The sequence below is a fragment of the Ochotona princeps genome, chromosome 22 (assembly GCF_030435755.1).
Source record: "Ochotona princeps isolate mOchPri1 chromosome 22, mOchPri1.hap1, whole genome shotgun sequence".
NCBI classification, from domain to species: domain Eukaryota; kingdom Metazoa; phylum Chordata; class Mammalia; order Lagomorpha; family Ochotonidae; genus Ochotona; species Ochotona princeps.
In genome coordinates this window covers 40,073,269-40,095,092 of record NC_080853.1, presented here as the reverse complement: position 1 = coordinate 40,095,092, position 21,824 = coordinate 40,073,269, and the positions used below count along the sequence as shown (strand labels likewise).

General features: G+C 45.2%; 1 protein-coding gene across 1 annotated transcript; it reads left to right on the top strand.

Moving 5' to 3' along the window:
- The first annotated feature begins 2,232 nt into the window (after window positions 1–2,232).
- LOC131483054 (tripartite motif-containing protein 64-like) lies at window positions 2,233–12,965 on the top strand. The gene is made up of 7 exons (XM_058679916.1): window positions 2,233–2,562; window positions 3,367–3,462; window positions 4,398–4,628; window positions 5,527–5,549; window positions 6,769–6,866; window positions 7,384–7,666; window positions 12,950–12,965. The coding sequence occupies exons 1-7, from the start codon at window positions 2,233–2,235 to the stop codon at window positions 12,963–12,965; spliced, it is 1,077 nt and encodes a 358-aa protein (XP_058535899.1).
- Window positions 12,966–21,824: the final 8,859 nt, after the last annotated feature.

Here is a 21,824-nt window from a genome sequence, read left to right as displayed (position 1 = left end):
GCCTGGGAGACGGGAGAGGCATGACGTTGGTGCAACGAAAGACAGTGAAACTGGTGTCTGAAAAACCAGCCAAAACCAGAAAAGCATAGATATGATCAAAAGGTGTCACTAAATCTGCAATTAATGTTATGGATTAATAAACACAGCGATTGGCTATCACACCAACCCGGGCAATCTGGTTGAGAACTGGATGCAGTGTAGAACTAGATGACCTAGGAAGCTCTTAGCAATATGGCAGGGACAGTATCAATCCTTATCATTTCTTCATTAGGAAAGAATGATTTCATCAATTTGCAAGGCCGAGTGGCACACAGAAAGGAATTCACAGACAGACACACGCACACACAGACAGACAGACAGGAATCTTCCATGTGGGGTTACTTCTCAAATGACCTGAAGCCTTAGGGCCTAGGTCAGGCTGAATCCAGGATTCTGGCAATCCACTCAGATTTCCAATACGGTGCCAAAGGCTGCACTGGTTGGATCCTTGTCTGCTGCTTTTCCGGATGTCCCCTTTCCAGATCTCAGTGAAAAGTTCCTCTGGAAACATCTGCAGTATCTCTACAACCCCATAGTTCCCAACAAACCTAGTCTACATGTGTCAGTCAGTGAGCCCAACTCGTGTTTACTGTACCTTCTAAATCCAACACCTGTTCAAACCTTTCTCTCTAGCCCCATCATACGCTCTGATTTCTGCTGACATCAGAGGCTCCGCTGATTGGGTGGGTGTGGCTCAAGGCGAGGTGAACACTATAAAAGCAGACTTCCTCAGAGCCTTCTCAGCGAACAGCCGCCGTTTTAACAGGCAGTAGCCCCGCGTCACAGACCTGAAGGAACCTGTGACTACTCATCTTCCTGGACATTTTTGTAGTTCTCAGTGGTAATACCAGTGATAGCAGACACAGGTGAGCATGGAATTTAGAGGAAGGCCCTTCTGCATATTCTGTCTTATAAGCCTATTTTAAGCTTAGTGGTCAGTTCCTACTGGTCTCATTTGAGCAAACAAGTGGCATTCCCACTTGCTGAAAATAATCATGTATTGGGTCAGCCGGCTGAACCTCTGCCTGCAGGCGCCTTGGTCCCATGTGGTGCAGATTTTGTGTTGCATGGGATCTAGTTCTGTGCTGCTCCCTACTTATGCCCAGAAGGGAGGTGAGGACAGCGGCGTGCCTACGTGTTCCACAGCATCCTTGCAGAATCCAGAAGACTCCTCCTCCTGGCTTCAGGTTGACTTGGCCTCAACCTTGTTGCCTTTCTGTGCATGGTCAGCTAATGGAGGAGCTTTTCGTCTGTTTTTCCTGCATTTTCTGGCTAGGCTTTGCAATGAATGTGAATAAATGGTGATTTCAGCGTGGTGGCCTAGAGGCTAATGGCCTTGCCTGGAATGTGCCGGGATCCCATATGGGTGTCAGTTCTAATTCTGGCGGCCCTGCTTCCCATCCTGCTGCCTGACTGTGGCCTGGGAAAGCAGCTGAGGACAGTGCAATGCTTGGGACCCTGCATGCGTGAGGGAGATTGCAAAGAATCTCCTTGCTTCTGGCTTTGGATCGGCCCAGATCCAGCTGTTCTGGTCACTTGGGGAGTGAATCATAGGACAAAAGATCTTCCTCTCTGTTTCTCCTCCTCTCTGTAGAGATAACGTTGCAACAAATATAAATAAACAAAGAAATCTTTAAAATCAATGAGTTATGGGCTCAGTGTGATAGCCCAGTGGTTAAAGTCCTTGCTTTGCATGTGCCGAGATTCCATGTGGACACCAGACGGGAACAAGGATCAAGACGTGCGTGGTCCCCAATGCTTTCCCATGACACAGGCAGGAAACAGGTTTGAAATCAGGGTACCTGGATTAGTTCTGGTGCCAACATGGGGTGACGACTATTTCAAAGAGAGGAATTTAGACAAAAGTCCTTTTGGCAGGGCCCTGCTAAGGAAATTTGTATTGTACCTGAAACAAAGCTGATACTTGCCTTAATTCCTTATCTCTTGGCTTAAAGCCCCTGCTTGTTTGTACTTCTGAAATCGAGTTTTGTGTGGGGCTGACTTAATAATGAGTATACCCAGAGCCTTAGCTGGACAGAGCTGTCTCAGCATTGTTGCCTCAGGAAAAAATTACCACAATTCTCTCTAATTTTACAGTATTTGCACAGAAGCATGGATCCATTCATAGTGCAAGAGTTCCAGAACAATGTCACATGCAGCATTTGCTTGCAGTATTTCCTGGATCCTGTCACAATGGAGTGTGGCCACAGCTTTTGCCGACCCTGCATCTACCTGTGCTGGGAAGAAGGCTCAGCGCCACTCTGCTGCCCAGAGTGTAGGCACAAGTCAGAGAAGACAAACTTTAAAACCAACATAAGACTTCAGAAACTGGCCACAGCTGTCAGGCTGGACAGAATGAGGCAGCACCCGAGCTCACATGGGCAGGTCTGTGGTATACACAACAATGACACAGGACTCCTGGGTGAGTTGGACAAGAACGTGTGCTGTGATTCTGTCTCTGAATCTTCAGGAGCCAACGGACATGGCCACAGCCAGATGCAGTTTGCTGCTGAGGAATCCAGGGTGAGTGATATCTGAAGAGCTGAGTAGGATCTCAGAGACCTCAAGTTGGAGAGAAAGATGTGGACTAAGGCTCCAGTGTAGTTGAGAAAGACACAGTAGATGTGGTATTTTCACTATATATTCCAAGAGGCTAGTATGTACTTCAATGCTGTGGCTCAGGTTGATCAAGTCTCAAGTTGGGTTGATTTGATCTGAAGGAGAGCCAATGTAGAAATAGTGTGCATGCACCCTCAGTCGGGGTTGATAGAGCCAGTGGTCTGCAACAGGTCCTGCTTCATGGAAAAGTCAAGTACACACAGTTTTTTCCATAAATGCTGTATACTGCCTTCGGGCTTTCTTCAGACATTCCATTGTAATGTTCTGTCATGTCCTTGTCCTAGAGATCAGATGTAAAATTGGTCATTTTGTGACACTATGAAGACATATTCTATATGAAACCAAGAACAAAACACTAAACCAGAAAGGAAAGGAAAAGAAAGGAAAGGAAAGGAAAGGAAAGAAAGGAAAGGAAAGGAAAAAAATGAAAGGAAAGGAAAGGAAAGGAAAGGAAAGGAAAGGAAAGGAAAGGAAAGGAAAGGAAAGGAAAGGAAAGGAAAAGAAAGGAAAGGAAAGGAAAGGAAAGGAAAAAATGAAAGGAAATGAAAGGAAAGGAAAGGAAAGGAAGGAAAAGAAAGGAAAGGAAAAGAAAGGAAAGGAATAGGAAGGGTAGAAAATGCCAGAGCCACTGCCATGTCAAATACATCAAGGAAGGGGAATAGACACTACCTCACCTCATTGTTTCCTAACCCTGAAATTATTTTACAGGGAACTGTTCTAAAGGAAATGAATGCTCTATGGGAATTTATGCAGGAACTGAAAATCCATGTTCCTGAGGAAATAAGGAGGAAGCAGTCCTTTATGGTAAGAATGAAAAGATTGGATGCAATGAACCTAACACCTTATACCTTTGAGCAATTTCCACTTCCTCTTCAAGGGGAGTGATTTCCTTACACCCAAAGCACAGTGTTGCAAGGATAACTCTCTCACTAGCTGAAAGAGCTCATGAGAAGGATACTACAGGAAATCATCATCCCAGCTATTCCTGATGCAACTTAGAAGTGTTACAAAAATCTTCTCAGACACACAAGTACTAAAATACAAATGAGAAAATAATAGTACCAAAGTGGAAAATTGAATAATTGCACAAATATCTGTGTACTGTATAATATTTAAGCATTAAAATGAAAAAAACAGACATAAAGGCCAGGAAGCAAAAGGTATAGAGATGAATAGAATTAGTGATGCAATTCGAACATTGATGAAGACTAGGGTGAGAGAAGAGACAGAAAGTGAGACAGCTATCTAGAGAGAGACCCTGAGTTCTTTCTGGAGTATATTTAAAGAGAAAGGACTAGAAGTGTGTAGAGGCATTCCTAGCACCCCACAGCACCTAGCAAATGGTGTGCTAACTCAACATACAACTGACTGATAAAGTATTTCTTGAGAGTTTTTCACTATTTGAAGATACATGTGACAGAGAGAGAGAAATACAAGCAGATATCTTCCATATTCTGCTTCACTTCCCAAGTGGCAGGAAGATCCATGGCAATGTCAGGTTGAATGGAGCTGACTCACCCTCCACCACAGCCCTCATATGAGCCATCAAAGGCACAAGCCCTTAGGCCATGCATGCTGCCTTAGCACATTAGAATGAGCAAGATGTGAAGCAAAGAGGCTGAAACAGGTGCTCCCAGGGATAGTGGGGTCAACTCAGCAACTCAGCTAGTGATATCAGATGCTTCAAATTCCTGTTAAGTGTGCAGGTATGCAATTCTCACAAGCTAATCTCTCTACAGGAGTATGTGTCCCTAAGGGAGGAGATGATCAAGGCACAGTATCAGAAGATGCATATGCTTCTTCATGAGGAAGAAGAGCTGCATCTGCAGAGACTGCACAGCGAAGCACGGGAGCTTTTGCAGCAGCTCCAGGACCATGAATCGAGAATGACCCAACACATAGAATGCGTGAAAGAAAAATACAAAGAGCTGGTTGAGATGTGCCACAAGCCTGACATGGAGTTCCTGCAGGTGAGCAGGGAAGGGCCACGTTCAGAGACATGTTGGCTTCTCTGAGCAGATTGTCAGGACACTAAAATGTTAACTGCACCTGTAGCTACTCTCAGCTGCATGACACGTGTCAAAATGACTCAAAGATTTCATTGCCCTAACACTTAATTCTGCATGGGCAGAAAATCTTTTCTGTATCTTTGCCATAATACATTGGATAAGATTCTCTACTTTGTAATCAAAAATGCTGCCCCCAGAAAAAAACTTACCCAGAAACATAATCATGCCAGTGCAGCATGATTCTTATCCATTCTGAAAATAAGTAAGCTTCCTGTGTTGAGCAGGATCAACCATCGAAACTTGAAAGGATTAGGAACGCATTTTCTCTAAGGAAACTGCAGCCAGGACTTGAGAATATATTGATATTAAAAAGACTAATTTGCACAACCATAGACAATGCTATAAACTTGTAATTGGCTACGTAGAAAAATATCTCCACAGCCTGTCTTCTAGAACACTCCGATCCTTATCTAAAATCAATTGGCTGAACAACTTGGAGGCTTTGCCTTTTGCTTGGGCCAGGATCAGTCACCTATTGCAATGCACTCTGCTTCTCAGACAGCTCTCTTCTCTGCTTAGCAATGTAGTCAAAAGTACTCAGCTCTCTGGAATGACAGCTGGGATTTGACCTTCAGCCTACATCCTGTGGCATCTCTTCACAGCTTCATGCTGAGGTCCATCTGTTTTGGGCATACACTGGAATTGCTTCATGAGGTAGCTCAGGTTCTGTTACTTTCAGATGTGGATATTTCCTAGCAACTAAAGCAAACCACATTCACAAAAATGATGAGTTTTCCACAAAAGTTCAGGAAAGAGTTCTCAAAAGTAACTGCTTTTTTGTCATTTTTTTTTCTTGCAGAATGTGAAGACGGAATTGGAAAGGTGAGTGTAGAGCAACCATCTCTGCTGGGTGAGAAATTGTGGCCCTAAAGATGAGTCAGGTGCTTGTAATGTGATATATTAACAGTTTTATCAGTCTGTGTCCCCAATTAGTTCAGCTGGGGTTCTCAGCACTTTCCTCCTTGGTGTAAGTTTAGAAGTGGCTGACTTCAAATGTGGGAATGCATGGTTCTGCAGAAAGAGTCTGTTTCACCCCATCTGTCCTCTCTGCTCTTTCTGCTACTGCAATATCCCATCAAAGTGAATGGTGGGAAAGTAATATCAGCACAGGAAAGAGGAGGATTCCTCAGGATGGGGAGAGAAGGGAGGTTTTGCTCTTGGAAGTAGCAGTGAGCAGGCCTTGCTTTCTCCTAGAATTTCCCATTTCCAGGCAGGGCAGGATCAGGGGGATCCTCTCACTCAGCTTCCCTAGGACCAGGGCTGCCAGGCTGGAATTGCTTTTCCTTGTATGGCAGACAAGCCCAAGCCTCCTGGCTCGGAGGATGTCTCACTGATGTACTGCTGGGGATGATTGCTGGTAAATTGCCCATAGATGATTGCCTGTGATTTTGGATCTATATAATTGCCAGAACTTGGTGTCTGGCACTGTGGCCTAGCAGCTAAACTCCTCCCTTGAATGCGCTGGCATTCAATATGGGTGCCGGTTCTAATCCCGGCAACTCCACTTCCCACCCTGCTTCCTGCTTGTGGCCTGGGAAGGCAGTCGAGGACAGCCCAAAACCTTGGAATTCTGATCCCATGTGGGAGACCTGGAGGAAGTTTCGTGCTCCTGGCTTCGGATCAGCGCAGCACCGGACATTGTGGCCACTTGGAGAGTGAATCATTGGAAGAAAGATCTTCCTCTCTGTCTCTAATCCTCTCTGTGTATTTGCCTTTGTAATAAAAAAAAGAATCTTAAAAAGAGAGAGAGAGAGAGAAAAGATTGCCAGAACTCTACTTTCCCTGAACTAGGGGATCCTGGTAGGATGAGCATGGTGGCCAATATTTCAGGGATGGAAAACACCTCAGAAGGTGAGGTGATCCGATGTGATGTGATATTCAGCCTAATGAACCATTTTATCGCAATGAAGTAGTGAGTGAAATTTACCTTCAAAAACCTGCAAAATTAAAACCTTCAAGCAAAATTGCTTGGGTACTCTCTAGATGTCTTGGTGCCTGTGTGATTGCCCCTGCCTGAAGTGCTACGTGTTGTTCCTCACAGAGCAGAGCTCATGCGGAGATACAGGCCCCAGCCGGTGGACCCTGTGCTGACTTCTTGGAGCATCAGTGGACTTCGACAGATGCTGAATAATTTCAGAGGTAAGCATCAGCCTGCATCAGTCTAGCTCTCATTGCCTTCTTCAGTGGGTGGCACATGAGCCATTTCCCATATTAGTCCATGTTGTGCACCTGGAAACACAATAGGGTTTACTAAAATTTTACTTTGCCCTTTGTTGAATCACTTTACAGTGATCCAAACTGAGCTTTGTAGTGAAGCTTGCCAACAGGCAGATGATCTTGGCTCACTGGCAGGGAGCTGGATTGCAAGTGCATCTTACTGGGAACAAACCGGCCCCCATGAGGAATATCGGCTCCCATAGTCAATATTTTGATCTTCATTTTCACTGTAATTTAAATTTTTTGAAGCAACAAAGTCCTTAATCTTGGTAGCATGACAGCAAACTGAACATGTGCCTTCTGTTTTTTTGTCCGTATCTTGTTTTTTACTAGGAGGACACCTGAATTGATTCTATGCACAGAAAAAAGATAGATAGATTTGATTTTAGAACATGGAAATGGTAATTCATTGATAATTTTTGTTTGTTTCTTTTTGCAGGGCCTAATGGTTTGAAAAAGAAAGTGGCGAGTCGCTACCTACTCCTTTCTGAGGAGCTCAGATATCAAATATTTGGAGAACACCACAATGCTGCCAGTCAAGTCCCGAGAGCACAGAGTTTTGTTGCGTGGGGTGCACCGACCTTCCGCTCTGGCAAGCATTACTTCGAGGTGGATGTATCGCACTCCTCCACCTGGATTCTAGGACTCTGTAGTGATTCCAGCTTGGAAGACCCCGATACCATTATTAACACAGAGGGTGCATTTTTCCTTTATTCCATGAAGTGCGGTGATGGTCACATCCTCTGCACCAGTTCTCCATTATTACATCACTATGTGGAGAGGCCTGTGGGTCTGGTTGGGGTGTTTCTTGATTGTGAATATGGAATGGTGAGCTTCTATGATGTTTCCCAAAGTTCACTCATACATTGTTTCCCTCCAAACTCCTTCTCCTCCTTTCTGAAGCCCTTTCTTTGCATGGGTACTGCATAAATTGCCACATTTTATAATTGTTTCAGTTGAATGTCAGAGTGGATAATCTAACTGTCTTAAAATCTTTCTCATGGGAGACATCACAGTCTTTATATGCCTTGTACCTAAGAGAGGGTAGATTAATTTTCACCCCCATATGTTTCTAATTTGGACAACCACATTGCATGTATGAAACCTTATATGAAATTTAACTTTAATAAAGAATATTGTAACCAATACTCGTCTGATTCTAGTACCTGTTCAGTACCCCCTATAGGAATCCAACACCCATTTATGAGCCAACAATTCTTGCATTTTTAATTTGGTGCATTTCTTTTTTAATATATATAGATACATTGAATATATCTATATATATTTTTAAAAAATCTATTGCATTATGTGACACAGTTTCATAGACTCTGGGATTGCTCCCACCCTTCCCCGTACCCTCCCTTCTTGGGTGATTCCTCCACCTTGTTGCTGTATTACATTTCAACATCAGTCAAGATTCTTTGATTGCAAGCATGTACCAAGCATAGGGTCCAGCATCTTATTGTCCAGGTAAATTCAACGGTTTCTTGAGGAGACCATCTCTGGTCTGAAGGCAGAGCTGACAGAATATCATCCCAATCAATGTAAGGCCACAACATAACATCAACAACAATTTACAACATTATGGAATTAATTGACATGGTATTGAGTAACCAATATGTTAAAAGAATTGTAAGTTCTTAACTACATTCTGTGACTCCTTCATTGACATTTCAGTTTTAGTTTGTACACAGAACCAGCTGCTATACACCTTAAAATGGCTATAGAGTACTCTTCAGCTGTCTCGGGTCTATTTCCATTTTAGTATTTATAGTTTATAAATAGTTTATAGTTTATAGTGTTGAAGCATAATTTTGCTCAACTTGGCATATTTTAGGACAGTCTAAACTGAGTTATAACTCTAACAAGGCATATGTCAACAATTGAGGTGCAGAACAGTTTTAGGAGGAGTGTGCAGAGAAATCTTCAATACCTTAGTGAGGAGTAACTAATCTTTATGTCTTTCCTACTAAGGTATGTGTGAGTCCACACTGAGCATTTCCTGTCTGGTTCTAAGCTTTCCTTGTTGTTCTCTGTCTCTTCTAATTTGTGTGTGTGTGTGTGTGTGTGTGTGTGTGTGTGTGTGTGTTTTGGGTCTGCCTCTAGAGTGACCCAGATGGTCATTGCAAGAGGGTGGGGATTCAAAGTTGGGACTAAGTAAAACCGTAGTCCCGAAGGAAATTTACTCTTCTGTTTCTGTGGATCACTCAGGGTTCCTGGATGTGGTTCCAGTGACCCGGGATTTGGGCTAGGAAGGATTTGGCGAGGAAAGATTTGGGCTACTTCCATCACATGTGGTAGATCCAAATGGGGGTGGGTAACCTCAGAGATCTCGGCCTCCGGAGGCACTCCAATTCCCCGTGGTCTCTTTGGCAGTGGGATGTAGTCCTTGGTGTCCATACTGATAGTCCTTGGTGAGAATTCAGGAGTCTCCAGGGTTGGAATAAAAGCATCCTCCTGTCTCTCTGCTCCACTCTGCTGTGCCCCCACACTCCCACTCTGTGCATATGAACTGCTGTTAAGAAGTTTTCAGGACTGCTCTTGATTCCCCCTGGATGTCTTTGTAGTTTTACTGTTGTCTAATGCTGATTTGAATCTGTTGGCTATAAGTCACCTGTTATGTTCCTGATAGGTTATACCTCACGTCTTCCTCACACATTCTAAGGAGATGGAAGATTTCTCTGCTCTCCCACCGCATTTCTGAGTTGCATAGGGTTTTAAAAGTATATTAGGTTTTATCTCAGATTAAGGCAAACATGTGGTATTTAACCTTTTGGGATTGGTTCATTTCTCTTAGCATGATGGATTCCAGTCGGGCCCATTTGACCACAAAGAACTGCATTTCATTTTTTTTTAAATAGCTGAGTAGTATTCCATAGAGTAGATGAACCATAGCTTCCTTATCCAGTCTTCTATTGATGGGCATTTTGGTTGCTTCCAGGTTTTTGCGATTGTAGATTGTGCTGCTATGAACATAGACGTGCATGCTGGTTTCTTGTGTAGGAGATGTTTTGGATGTATCCCTAGGAGTGCTATTGCTGGATCATATGGTATGTTGATTTTCAGTTGTTTGAGTATTCGCCAAACTGATTCCCATAGAGCTTGTGCAAGTCTGCAGTCCCACCAGCAGTGGAGAAGGGTTCCCTTTTCCCCACATCCTCACCAGCAAGTGTTGGTGGTATTATGTATTAACCTGTAATGGGGAGGGAGTGCAGGGAAATCTTTCCGGACCATAAAAAGAGTGAAAAAAAAGTACAATATAGCCTATCAAGATCAAATCTCCACTGTATTTTTAATTTGCTCTTCTGTGTTCTTCATTTCTGATATATCAGCCTTAATTTGATGTATTACTGCTATTTCTTCTTTGAACTGTTCATACTTCTCATTGTTTTTATTATTATTTTTACTATTATTATTATTAATTATTTTGCATTATGTGACAGTTTCATAGGCTCTGGGAATCCTCCCTCCCTACGCCCCTCCCCCCTGTTGGATTCCTCCACCTTGATGCAGTATTACAGTTCAAATTCAATCAAGATTCTTTCCTTGCATATGTATACCAAGCATAGAGTCCAGCTACTTATTGTCCGGATGGGTTGAACAGGTTCTTGGGGAGACCATTTGTGGTCCGAAGTTAGAGCTGGTAAAATATCATCCCAGTCAAATAAGAGTCCCAATATAACATCAACAGCAGTTTGCAACATTATGGAATTGACATGGTTTTGAGTAAACAGTATGTTGAAAAAAAAAAAAAAAAGCAAGTTCTTAACCACAATCTATGCTTAGCTCATTGACATTTCAATTTTAGTTTATATACAGGACCGGCTGCTATATACCTTAAAATGGCTATAAGGTACCATTCAGCTGTCTCGTGTCTATTTCATTTTAGTATTTAGCCATTTGTTGTGTTGAAGTATAATTTTGCTGATCTTCACAGATTTTAGGGTAATCTAGACTGGCTTGTAACTCTAACAAGACATTTGTCAACAATTAAGGTGCAGAACATTTTTTTGAGGGGGGGGTTGTGCAGGGAAATCCCCAACACCATGGTGAGGAGTGACTTATCTTTGTGTTCCACCCAGCGAGGCATGAGCCAATCCACGCCATCTCTTTCCTGTCAGATTCCAAGCTCTACTTTTTGTTGTTTGTCTATTTATTTTAGGTTTTTTTAGTTTGTATGATTGTTTGCTACGAGGGGTTTTTGGAGCGATCCTGATGGTCACTGCGAGGGAGTTGGGGGTCCAGAGTTGGAGCCAGGCTCGGACCAGAGAAAGCTCTCCTCCCTGGTCCCGAAGGACATTTATCGTTCTTCTGTGTCTGCGGACCGCTCAGGGCTTTTGGTTGTCTTTCCGATGATGTTGGTTTCTGCACGGTAGTGTTTTGACTTCTTCCATCCCCTGTGGAAGCTCCGGTTGGGGGTGGGTGACCTCAGAGTAGGCCCTGCCTTTCTAAAAAAGACTCCAAAAACAGTAGAAATCGAGAACAAAATAAACAATTGGGACCTCATCAAACTAAGAAGCTTTTGTACAGCAAGGGAAACAATCAACAAAGTAAAAAAAACAACCTACAGAATGGGAGAAGATCTTTGCACACTACATAGGAGATAGAGGGCTGGTCTCCAGAATATACAAAGAACTCCAGAGAAACCAGAACACCAGAACAAACAAACTGCTCAAGAAATGGCATGGGAAATGAGCAGACATTTCACAAAAGAGCAAACCCAAATGGCAAACAAGCATATGAAAAACTGTTCAAGTTCCCTGGCAATAAGGGAAATCCAAATGAAGACAACAATGAGGTACCACCTAACTCCAGTAAGGATGGCACACATACATGATACCACCAACACTTGCTGGTGAGGATGTGGGGAAAAGGGAACCCTTCTCCACTGCTGGTGGGACTGCAGACTTGCACAAGCTCTATGGGAATCAGTTTGGCGAATACTCAAACAACTGAAAATCAACATACCATATGATCCAGCAATAGCACTCTTAGGGATGTATCCAAAGCATCTCCTACACAAGAAACCAGCATGCACACCTATGTTCATAGCAGCACAATCTACAATCGCAAAAACCTGGAAGCAACCAAAATGCCCATCAATAGAAGACTGGATAAGAAAGCTATGGTTCATCTACTCTATGGAATACTACTTAGCTATTAAAAAAAAAATGAAATGCAGTTCTTTGTGGTCAAATGGGCCCGACTGGAATCCATCATGCTAAGAGAAATGAACCAATCCCAAAAGGTTAAATACCACATGTTTGCCTTAATCTGAGATGATAAGATGACAACTTGGAAGATAGTACCTGTATATTGTAATATTAGTGCAATCTATAACAACCTGTATCCAATGTAATAAGATAATGTGATATAAACAATAAACCAACAATTACTTCAAAATACTTAAGATCTACATCGAAAAACTGTAAAACCTACTTTACCCTCAATACGCTATGTTAATCCGTGATGGGGAGGGAGTGCAGAGAAGTCTTTCAGGACCATAAAAAGAGTGAGGAAAAAGTACAATATAGCCTATCAAGATCAAATCTGGTAATTCAAAGACAACAGACTCAAAGCGGCACTAAACAACAATAAAACTACTATACCAATGCATGAGGGGGGAATTGGGTGCGATCCTGACAACCTCTTAACAGGAGGTCATGTGCGTGCAGCAGGAGGGCACTCCAGATTGGAGCAGGTGGTAAGGAGGAAGCTTGGATCCCAACCATGAAGACTCCCAGACCTTCAGCACAAACTATTAATATGAGCAACAAGAACTACATCCCAACTGCCTAGGAGGCCACAGGGAATTGGATGCCCTCGGAGGCCATACTTCTTATTGTTGACCAGCAGCTTTGCAGCAAGTTTTCTGAGTTCTTCGTCTCTCATTTTCTCAATGTCTTCCTCAGTTAACTGTGAGAGTGGGCTAAGCTTTTACTCTTTTGTTGGAAAGTTTTCAGTAAGATTCATAGTGCTTTTGTCTCGTCTTTTACCTTTTGTAGTTGCCAGTCTGTTTGACGAAATCATCTCTATGATGTATTACCTACAGGTGAATAAGTTGATTTTTATGTTCAATTAGTGCCCTGGATTTGGAAAACACAGCTGTCCTGAATAACTGCTTTGTCTGTGGCACTGATTTTAATAGCAGCACTGAGATTGTCACCCCTGATGTCCATAAGTCTGAGTACCTCCTGAGGTTATTTTGGGTGGTGTTGGTGGTGTGCCTTGTCGGGGATGTTTTTTCCTGTGGAGCCTGAGCAGTGCTCTAAGATGGTGGTATTTTTGTCCCCAGGTCCGTTCTTGGGCTACTCAGCTGTCCCCCCTTCAGTGTAACAGTGTCTGGTCCCATGACACTGTTATCTGAGTGCTGCTAAAATAGCGCATGCACAGTTTACCACTCCTCCTCTTGCAGTTTAATCAGTGTTCGGAGCACTTGCCTCAGTGTCCAAGATGGGGCCCGTAGGGGCACCAACAAAGATCAGGGGGCTGTCGGCCCTCAGCTCCAGGAACCACACAGACCCTAGGCTGCAAGGCTGGTGCTGTAGGCTCAGCTCAGTGCGATTAGATACTAACATGCCCACTTTGGATCTTCGCTTGGGGTTCACACTTGCTGCCCTGCTACCCAAGATGGCGCCAGGCCGAGATTTGCGACTGCTGGCTTTCAGCTCCAGGGACCACACCTACCCTACAGGGAGTGAAGCTGCTGCTCCCTTCCCCCCTTGGATCAGTTCCATGTGAGCAGCCAGAAAGGAGTCTCTGTGCTGCTCTGTCAACTCCATGTTCCGCCTCTCCACACAAAATGTTGCCCTGAGTCCCCTACTCTCTCCACCTGTGGCTCGTCCAAGTCACTCAGCTTGAATGTCTGCTCCCAGACTATACTCGCTTTCTAAGCTCCCCATGCGGTCCCTGGCTCTCACCTGACAGTGTGGAGGCCACTGCTGGGTGTCTGGCTGGCACTGGATCGCAGGAGGCTGGATTACTGGTGTCTGAGTTGCTGCTCGCTGACTGCTGCTGGGTTCTTCACTCCACTACAACACTGCTGTCTCATTTCTGCAGCTTCCCTGTTTCCAGGGGAGTTCCAGGCATCCCCTGCTTACTGCCTGAGCTGTATTTTTTCCCTGTAATCTACTTATCGTAGTTCTCCCTGCCTAAAGATTCTCCGTCTTATCAAACGTGTCTGTACCTTATGCCACCATCTTGCCTCCCCCCGTGATATCAATTTTAATATGTCCCTCTTCTTTTTGATGTAATTTACTTGAGCCTACTTTTTGATGAATCTAGTAAAAGGTTTATTGATTTTGTTTTCCGTTTAAGAACAATTAATGTTTTCCTTTATCTTCAGAGTTGCTGAATATTGTTTTTATTCATTTCTTCATTAATCTTTATTTTGAATTTCCTTTTTCTACTCCTAGACTTGGCTTCTTATTTTTCTGAGACTTGAAGATCAGTACTTAGGATATCATTTGATATTTTTGTTGTTATTTTTCAGGTGTTGGCCATGAAAAGCAAACTTTTGCTATTTGTATTTCTCTGATGATGGTTGGTTCTTTCTCGTTTGCAGTAGGAAGTATAGTTGCAAATAAGAGTATGCTTTGGTTGCCATATAAATATACTATAAAATGTGTGTCTTGAATCTCAGTAATTCATTTCTTATGACTCTTTTATGAATTTTAATTTGATGATGTTTACACAGTTGAGAAGGGAGCATGCATGCACATGTGGCTACTGATTAAACTAGGAAGGATCAGAATTAGGGGGAAGTGGATGAGACCATTGTTTCCAAATCTTCTTCCTCCTGTGTCTGGGGGATGGTGAAGAGAAGGAGAAAAGAACCCTGGGATGTGGAATGGCCATCTTATTTTCCAGGGTCCCCGATATGGAGCATGCTCTGAGGATTTCTTTCAAGTGCTTTCTTTAAGAAATCCTTCCAAGGTCCATTGGTTGACATTCCAACTGGAGTTTCTATTCAGTCAGATTTTAACTGTCAACACTTGGCTGGATTAGTTGTACAATCTTTATCTACCCTCCTTCATCTACAGGCTCCAACAGACTGCCATATCCCCTGTGTGCATCTGAGCATGTTCATTCAGCAAATGAGGAGGCCCAGTACTGACACATGAACTCCAAAGTTAATGCACAGATTCCACATTTGTCCACATTTTTGGAGTTCTGACTCCATTGGTTCAGTGATGGTTTCCTGAAGAAATCATAGACATTTTTGTTTACTTCCCAGTCCAGGGTCCAGCTCGGTGTGTAAGCTACATCAGCCTATGCACACACTGATGGTTGCAGTTGCTGGAAAAGTTTTGTCTCCAATCCCATCTCTTATGCAAACCAGTCGATGCTGTGGTGGAGCCCAACCATGCCCATCCCACATTCAGCTCTCATGTACACCATTTGGGAACTGCACCCCAATCAAAGTGACACCTAATAACCTATACTAGGTCTGTCCTGCCATGGTTCCTTTCAATGTTGTTTTGAACAGCAGACTGCTTTGTGCTGCAGCCTGGACCAGTGTTTCCTGTTCCCAATCCCCGTATTCATGAATGTCAGAGGGTTCCATGGTCATGTGTAGCTCAGATCTTTACGACTCTCAGCTCTTGGGTCAGCCTGCAGAAATTGCAGTTCCACAGGTTGAACTCACCTATTCCCCACAGGATCTGCCCCAGACCTGGTTCTCATGCAAGCCTGTCAGTATCATGACCCAATCTCACATTATCTTCCCCTTCTATGAAACTCATTGGCAGTAGTGTAATCTTTCCCTGCCAGACAGGCCCCCAGCCCTACCTTAATTGTGCACTGGTGGGTGATGGTAGTCCTTGTTAACCATCCCAGCTCACGTTTCCCATGTGGGCATGTGTACTCATCTGACCTAGAAATTTCTTCAGTTCTACCATCCACACCACTAGATGTTTCCCCACTCATTTACCTGCAAGTAAAATGGCTTGTGGATAGGAAACAGATTAGCTAGGACACACACTGGCACCTATATGGCATCCCGGCACATGCAAGATGAGGGCTTTCACTCCTAGGCTATTGTGCCAGGCCCCCTTTCCAATTTCTCTATCTGTCGTTTTCAAATAAATAAATCTTTCAAAAAAGGGAAACAAAAAATCCCAAATATAAATGGAAGTCATGTTTCACTAGGAAATGTTAGGTTTTTTTTTTTTTTTTTTTTGATTGTACTTGTAGTATGAGCTCTTTGGATTATTAAAGTTCCTATATCACTTTTTTTAAAATTTATTTTTATTTTTATTACAAAATCAGATATATAGAGAGGAAGAAAGACAGTGAAGATCTTCCATCTAATGATTCACTCCACAAGTGACTTTAAAGGCTGGTGCAGGGCCGATCTGAAGCCAGGAGCCAGGAACTCCCTCCAGGTCTCCCACGTGGGAGCAGGTCCCAAAACTTTGTGCTGTCTTCGGCTGCTTTCCCAGGCCACAGGCAGGAAGCAGGAATGGAAGTGTAGCTGGAAGGGAAGTGGAGCTGCCGGGATTAGAACCCTCACCCATATGGGATCCCAGCATGTTCAAGGCGAGGACTTTAGCTGCTATTCCACAGCACTGGGCCCTCTGTTTTGCTCTTATTAATTTGTCAAGTATTATGATACAGGAAGTTCCATGTGTTGTTCTAATTGGCAACTTGTATCTTTCAAGCTCCTTGTGACGTTAACAACGTAAACATCCTCTGTTCGGTAAGGAAATGATCAAAGACCTCAGCTGGTAGTTCTCAAAATGTACCCATTTGGGAAATGTAAATCAAAATCACAGCAAGATATCTCAACCCTATCAGAATGACTATTATTATATAGGAGAAAGGGTAATAAATACTGGTGAGGAAGTAAAAAATGGGAGCTTTTCTACCATGTTGATGGAGTTATCAATTAAGTCAGCATGTGAAAAATAGTATAAAATTTCTTAAATATTTAGAAAATTAGATTTCTGGGCCCAACGTGGTGGCCTAGCAGCTAAACTCCTCGTCTTCAACATGTTCGGATCCCATATGAGTGCTTGTTCTAATCCCAGCATTCCTGTTTCCCATCCTGTGGCCTGGGAAAGCAGTCAAGTTTGGAGCACAACCTTGGGACCCTGCACCTGCATGGGAGACCTGAAAGACCTCCTGGATCCTGTCTTCAGGTTGGCACAGCACCAGCTGTTGAAACCTCTTGGGCAGTGAATCATCCGATGGAAGACCATCTTTTCTCTCACTCTTTTTTCTCTGTATATCTGACTTTGCAATAAAAACAAGTAAATCTTTTAAAAAAGGTTAAATAAAATTAAAAACTTTAAATAAAATTTAAAATATTAAATTTAAGATTACTGTAAGTTTGAGCAATCTCTCTACTAGTTGTATTTTCTGAAAGTTATGAACAGATTGTGTAAAAGAGATACCATCTTTTTATAGCAGCACTATTCATAATACACAAGCTATGGAATGAATTGAGGTGTCCTTCATTATATAATTGAATAAGGAAATGTAGTATTGTCCTGTCCAGCAGGACAGTCAACGGGGTCGCAGCCAACCTAGGAGAGAATGAAGGGACAAGAGACACAAAGAATGGACAGCAAGACAGTAGGTCTGATCAAGCTGTCAGTTTATTGATTTCAACTGAGGGTTTTTATATTCTTCAGTAACTAAGGCTCAGGGAAAGAGAAACTGGGACGCAAGCCATGGTCTCAAGACCGATTGTTCTTGAGCAGCCACCATATCAACAATAGTAACCAACATATCGACAATAGCGTAGGTAATCAGTAACAAGATGTTGGTAAGTACAGCATCAATCACATTCTGAAACAGTTGCTAGGAACAATTGACGCTAAGCGTGTGATTAGTTTCATAACTTCTTTCCCAAGCATCTAGCCAACTGGGGGTTTTCCACTGTCCCATAGGTCTATATTCAAAATGGCTTCAGTGTGGCTATAGCGCATGGCTCCTGACATAGTATCTGTGTACAACAGGCTGTTATCCAGCTGTGGAACAAAATTCTGTGTATTATATCAAAAGAAGTATAACTAGAGGGCAAGATGTTGAGTGAAATATCCTAAATACAGATATACAAATATGATATTCTGTTATGTAGAGTAGCAAAAAATATCAGAAGCAACAACAAAAGGGGAGAACAATGGTATTTATCAGTATTGCTGCAAACATGATTTGTCACTTTTGATTTATATCTTTTTCAAATAGCTGATGATGTTATTCTACTGTAGTTTTAATGATCTGTCTGTAAATTGTATAATTAAAACATCTTTTCATTTCATTATATTTATAGCACTTACCTATTTAATTGGACATTTTACATTCTTTTTAATCATTTACTGAAAAGATTAACATTTTGAGTACAATGTGAATTTATTTTATTATTTTTTTTTGTTTTCTAATTATTTCTTTTTTTTTTCTTTAATATTCATTTATTCATTAATTACATTGCATTACATGACTGGGATTCCCCCCCCTTCACCCCAAACCCTTCCCCCATCATGAATTCCTTCACCTTGATGCATAACCACAGCTCAAGTTCCGTTGAGATTCCCTAATTAAAAGTTTACACCATACAGAGTCCAGCATCCCACTTGTCCAGTTCAAGTTCAACGGCCTCTTAGGGAGGCCCTCTCAGGTTTGTAGGCAGAGCCAGCAGAGCGTCACCTCGATCAATTAGAAGCTCCAACATATCATCAGCAACAGTCCAGGTATGATGAGGCTGGTGCAGAGTCCACTGATTGACATAGTCCGTCTTAGGGTTTCCCCTTGTCCAGTTTTCCGCTGCAAGCATAAAGCTGAGGTGGTTGATTCATCTACTCCATTTTCCATCTTTTTTTGATTAATGCTTTGATTCCTCCATTTTGTTCAGGGGAATCCCCCTAAAAAAAACTTTGAGGCATTCCCAGTCCAGGCTCCTACATGTACTACTAGTAAGCACAGTGCCCGCCACCGTCCATCACTCCGATCAGCTGATGGTTTTAACCCCTGGGTTGGTTCTCTTCTGAGCCCCGACCTCTATTGGAACCAATGAGTATCGCATCTCTCCCCGGCTCTGCCCATCACACTCTCGTCCCTCACCTAAACCAGTGGGAGGAGTGCTGGTCGGGTGTTGCATTCCCTGCTAGCACAGGCCATTTCACCTTGGCATTTTGTGTTTTATACTGTTTTTTTTTTTTTTTTAATCGCAACCAAACCCGGCCAGGCCCCCACACAGTTTCAGCACTTGGGCTTGCCAGTGGATGACGTGAACCGACTCAGCCTGGTCTGCCCCAACCCGAGCCAAGTGTATTCCAGTGGGTCACATTCCAAAGCCTCTTCTGGGTTATTTACCTCCATGCTTCTTGCGTTTATTTGTAGAGTCAGTGTCCTGTCAGAGGATCTGTTCAGGTTCCTCCCTCCGACTCCTTCATGGTGTCGGGCTTCACGCATTCCAGCAGGTCCTTCAGCCAGCTCCGCTCTTCAATCCATTCTGGTTCCTGTTGTTGAGAGTTTCAGCCCAGCCACGGCTCGTCCATACCCACGCATATCTCATATGTGGCTCAGATGGGGTTGAGGCCTAGCCGAGCCCGTCCAACGTCTATCCTGGTCCTCCGGAGCACCAAACTGTGCTGTGGTCTAATCCGGCATGGTGCGTCAAAGCCGAATTGATATTTGTGCCAAGGGATTACAACTGTGACCCGACCAGAACTCAGCCTCCCTCCAGTTCCTGTGCCCCTTAGTGGTAGGCTCCACGCAGCCAAGGCCTCCACCACGCTCTCCAACCAGGCCTGTTGCCAGCCAGTGTTAACTATGCCAGAGGTTGCTCTGGTCAGCCCAGAGCATCCTATAGACTGTCATGCCTCCTGCATAGACTCCACCGGCCCTTCTAAACCGTCCAATGGGGTCAGAGTGTCAGGGGATTGGTCCACGTATGCCTTACACATTCTAGCCCCGAGTATGGTTCTTGAATGCCAGTCAGTGTCATAGTAATGCCTTCTGTGACCCCTCTGCTGATCCCTCAACTTATCAGGTAATGGGGCATCCTGCTGGAAAAGCCCGGAATTTTGCCTTTTAAGTGAGCTGATGTTGGCGATCGGCACTATAAAGTGACTACAGGTTCGTCAGAGGAAGATTAAATGCCTTTGAAAAGCTTAAGGACTAATACATATTCTCAGAGTACTGTGGGTTCAGCATGGAGCGTCTCATGCAGCATATCAGAGAAACCAAATTCCAGAACTTCCTGGCCTGGCGGCCAGCAGGCGAAGCCTGGCGCCAAATGGCGCACTGGCCGCCCGAGAGCCTCGCACCCCATGTACCTGCGCAGGTGGTGGAAAGCTTGGCTGTGTTAGGCTGGAATCGTGGCAGGGACCCTCGCACCCGGGCCGCATGGCGGCCCGGAGCCAAGCTGCTTGGGCCCCTGCCTGGATCGTGCTAGCTAGCTCCTCCCCTACTCCAGCCCCTGGCATGGCGGCTCAGAGGCGTTCCCAACCCGCTTCTCAGGGTCCTGGGACAACCTTCCCGCCCCAAAAGGAGGCCATCAGACCAGGACCCCGGCAAATCGGAAAGCTGCCCGAGAGCCTCGCACCCCATGTACCTGCGCAGGTGGTGGAAAGCTTGGCTGTGTTAGGCTGGAATCGTGGCAGGGACCCTCGCACCCGGGCTGCATGGCGGCCCGGGGCCAAGCTGCTTGGGCCCCCGCCTGGATCGTGCTAGCTAGCTCCACCCCCACTCCAGCCCCTGGCATGGCGGCTCAGAGGCGTTCCCAACCCGCTTCTCAGGGTCCTGGGACAACCTTCCCGCCCAGAAGGAGGCCATCAGACCAGGACCCCGGCAAATCGGAAAGCTGCCCGAGAGCCTCGCACCCCATGTACCTGCGCAGGTGGTGGAAAGCTTGGCTGTGTTAGGCTGGAATCGTGGCAGGGACCCTCGCACCCGGGCTGCATGGCGGCCCGGGGCCAAGCTGCTTGGGCCCCCGCCTGGATCGTGCTAGCTAGCTCCACCCCCACTCCAGCCCCTGGCATGGCGGCTCAGAGGCGTTCCCAACCCGCTTCTCAGGGTCCTGGGACAACCTTCCCGCCCAGAAGGAGGCCATCAGACCAGGACCCCGGCAAATCGGAAAGCTGCCCGAGAGCCTCGCACCCCATGTACCTGCGCAGGTGGTGGAAAGCTTGGCTGTGTTAGGCTGGAATCGTGGCAGGGACCCTCGCACCCGGGCCGCATGGCGGCCCGGGGCCAAGCTGCTTGGGCCCCCGCCTGGATCATGCTAGTTAGCTCCACCCCCACTCCAGCCCCTGGCATGGCGGCTCAGAGGCGTTCCCAACCCGCTTCTCAGGGTCCTGGGACAACCTTCCCGCCCAGAAGGAGGCCATCAGACCAGGACCCCGGCAAATCGGAAAGCTGCCCGAGAGCCTCGCACCCCATGTACCTGCGCAGGTGGTGGAAAGCTTGGCTGTGTTAGGCTGGAATCGTGGCAGGGACCCTCGCACCCGGGCCGCATGGCGGCCCGGGGCCAAGCTGCTTGGGCCCCTGCCTGGATCGTGCTAGCTAGCTCCTCCCCTACTCCAGCCCCTGGCATGGCGGCTCAGAGGCGTTCCCAACCCGCTTCTCAGGGTCCTGGGACAACCTTCCCGCCCCAAAAGGAGGCCATCAGACCAGGACCCCGGCAAATCGGAAAGCTGCCCGAGAGCCTCGCACCCCATGTACCTGCGCAGGTGGTGGAAAGCTTGGCTGTGTTAGGCTGGAATCGTGGCAGGGACCCTCGCACCCGGGCCGCATGGCGGCCCGGGGCCAAGCTGCTTGGGCCCCTGCCTGGATCGTGCTAGCTAGCTCCTCCCCTACTCCAGCCCCTGGCATGGCGGCTCAGAGGCGTTCCCAACCCGCTTCTCAGGGTCCTGGGACAACCTTCCCGCCCCA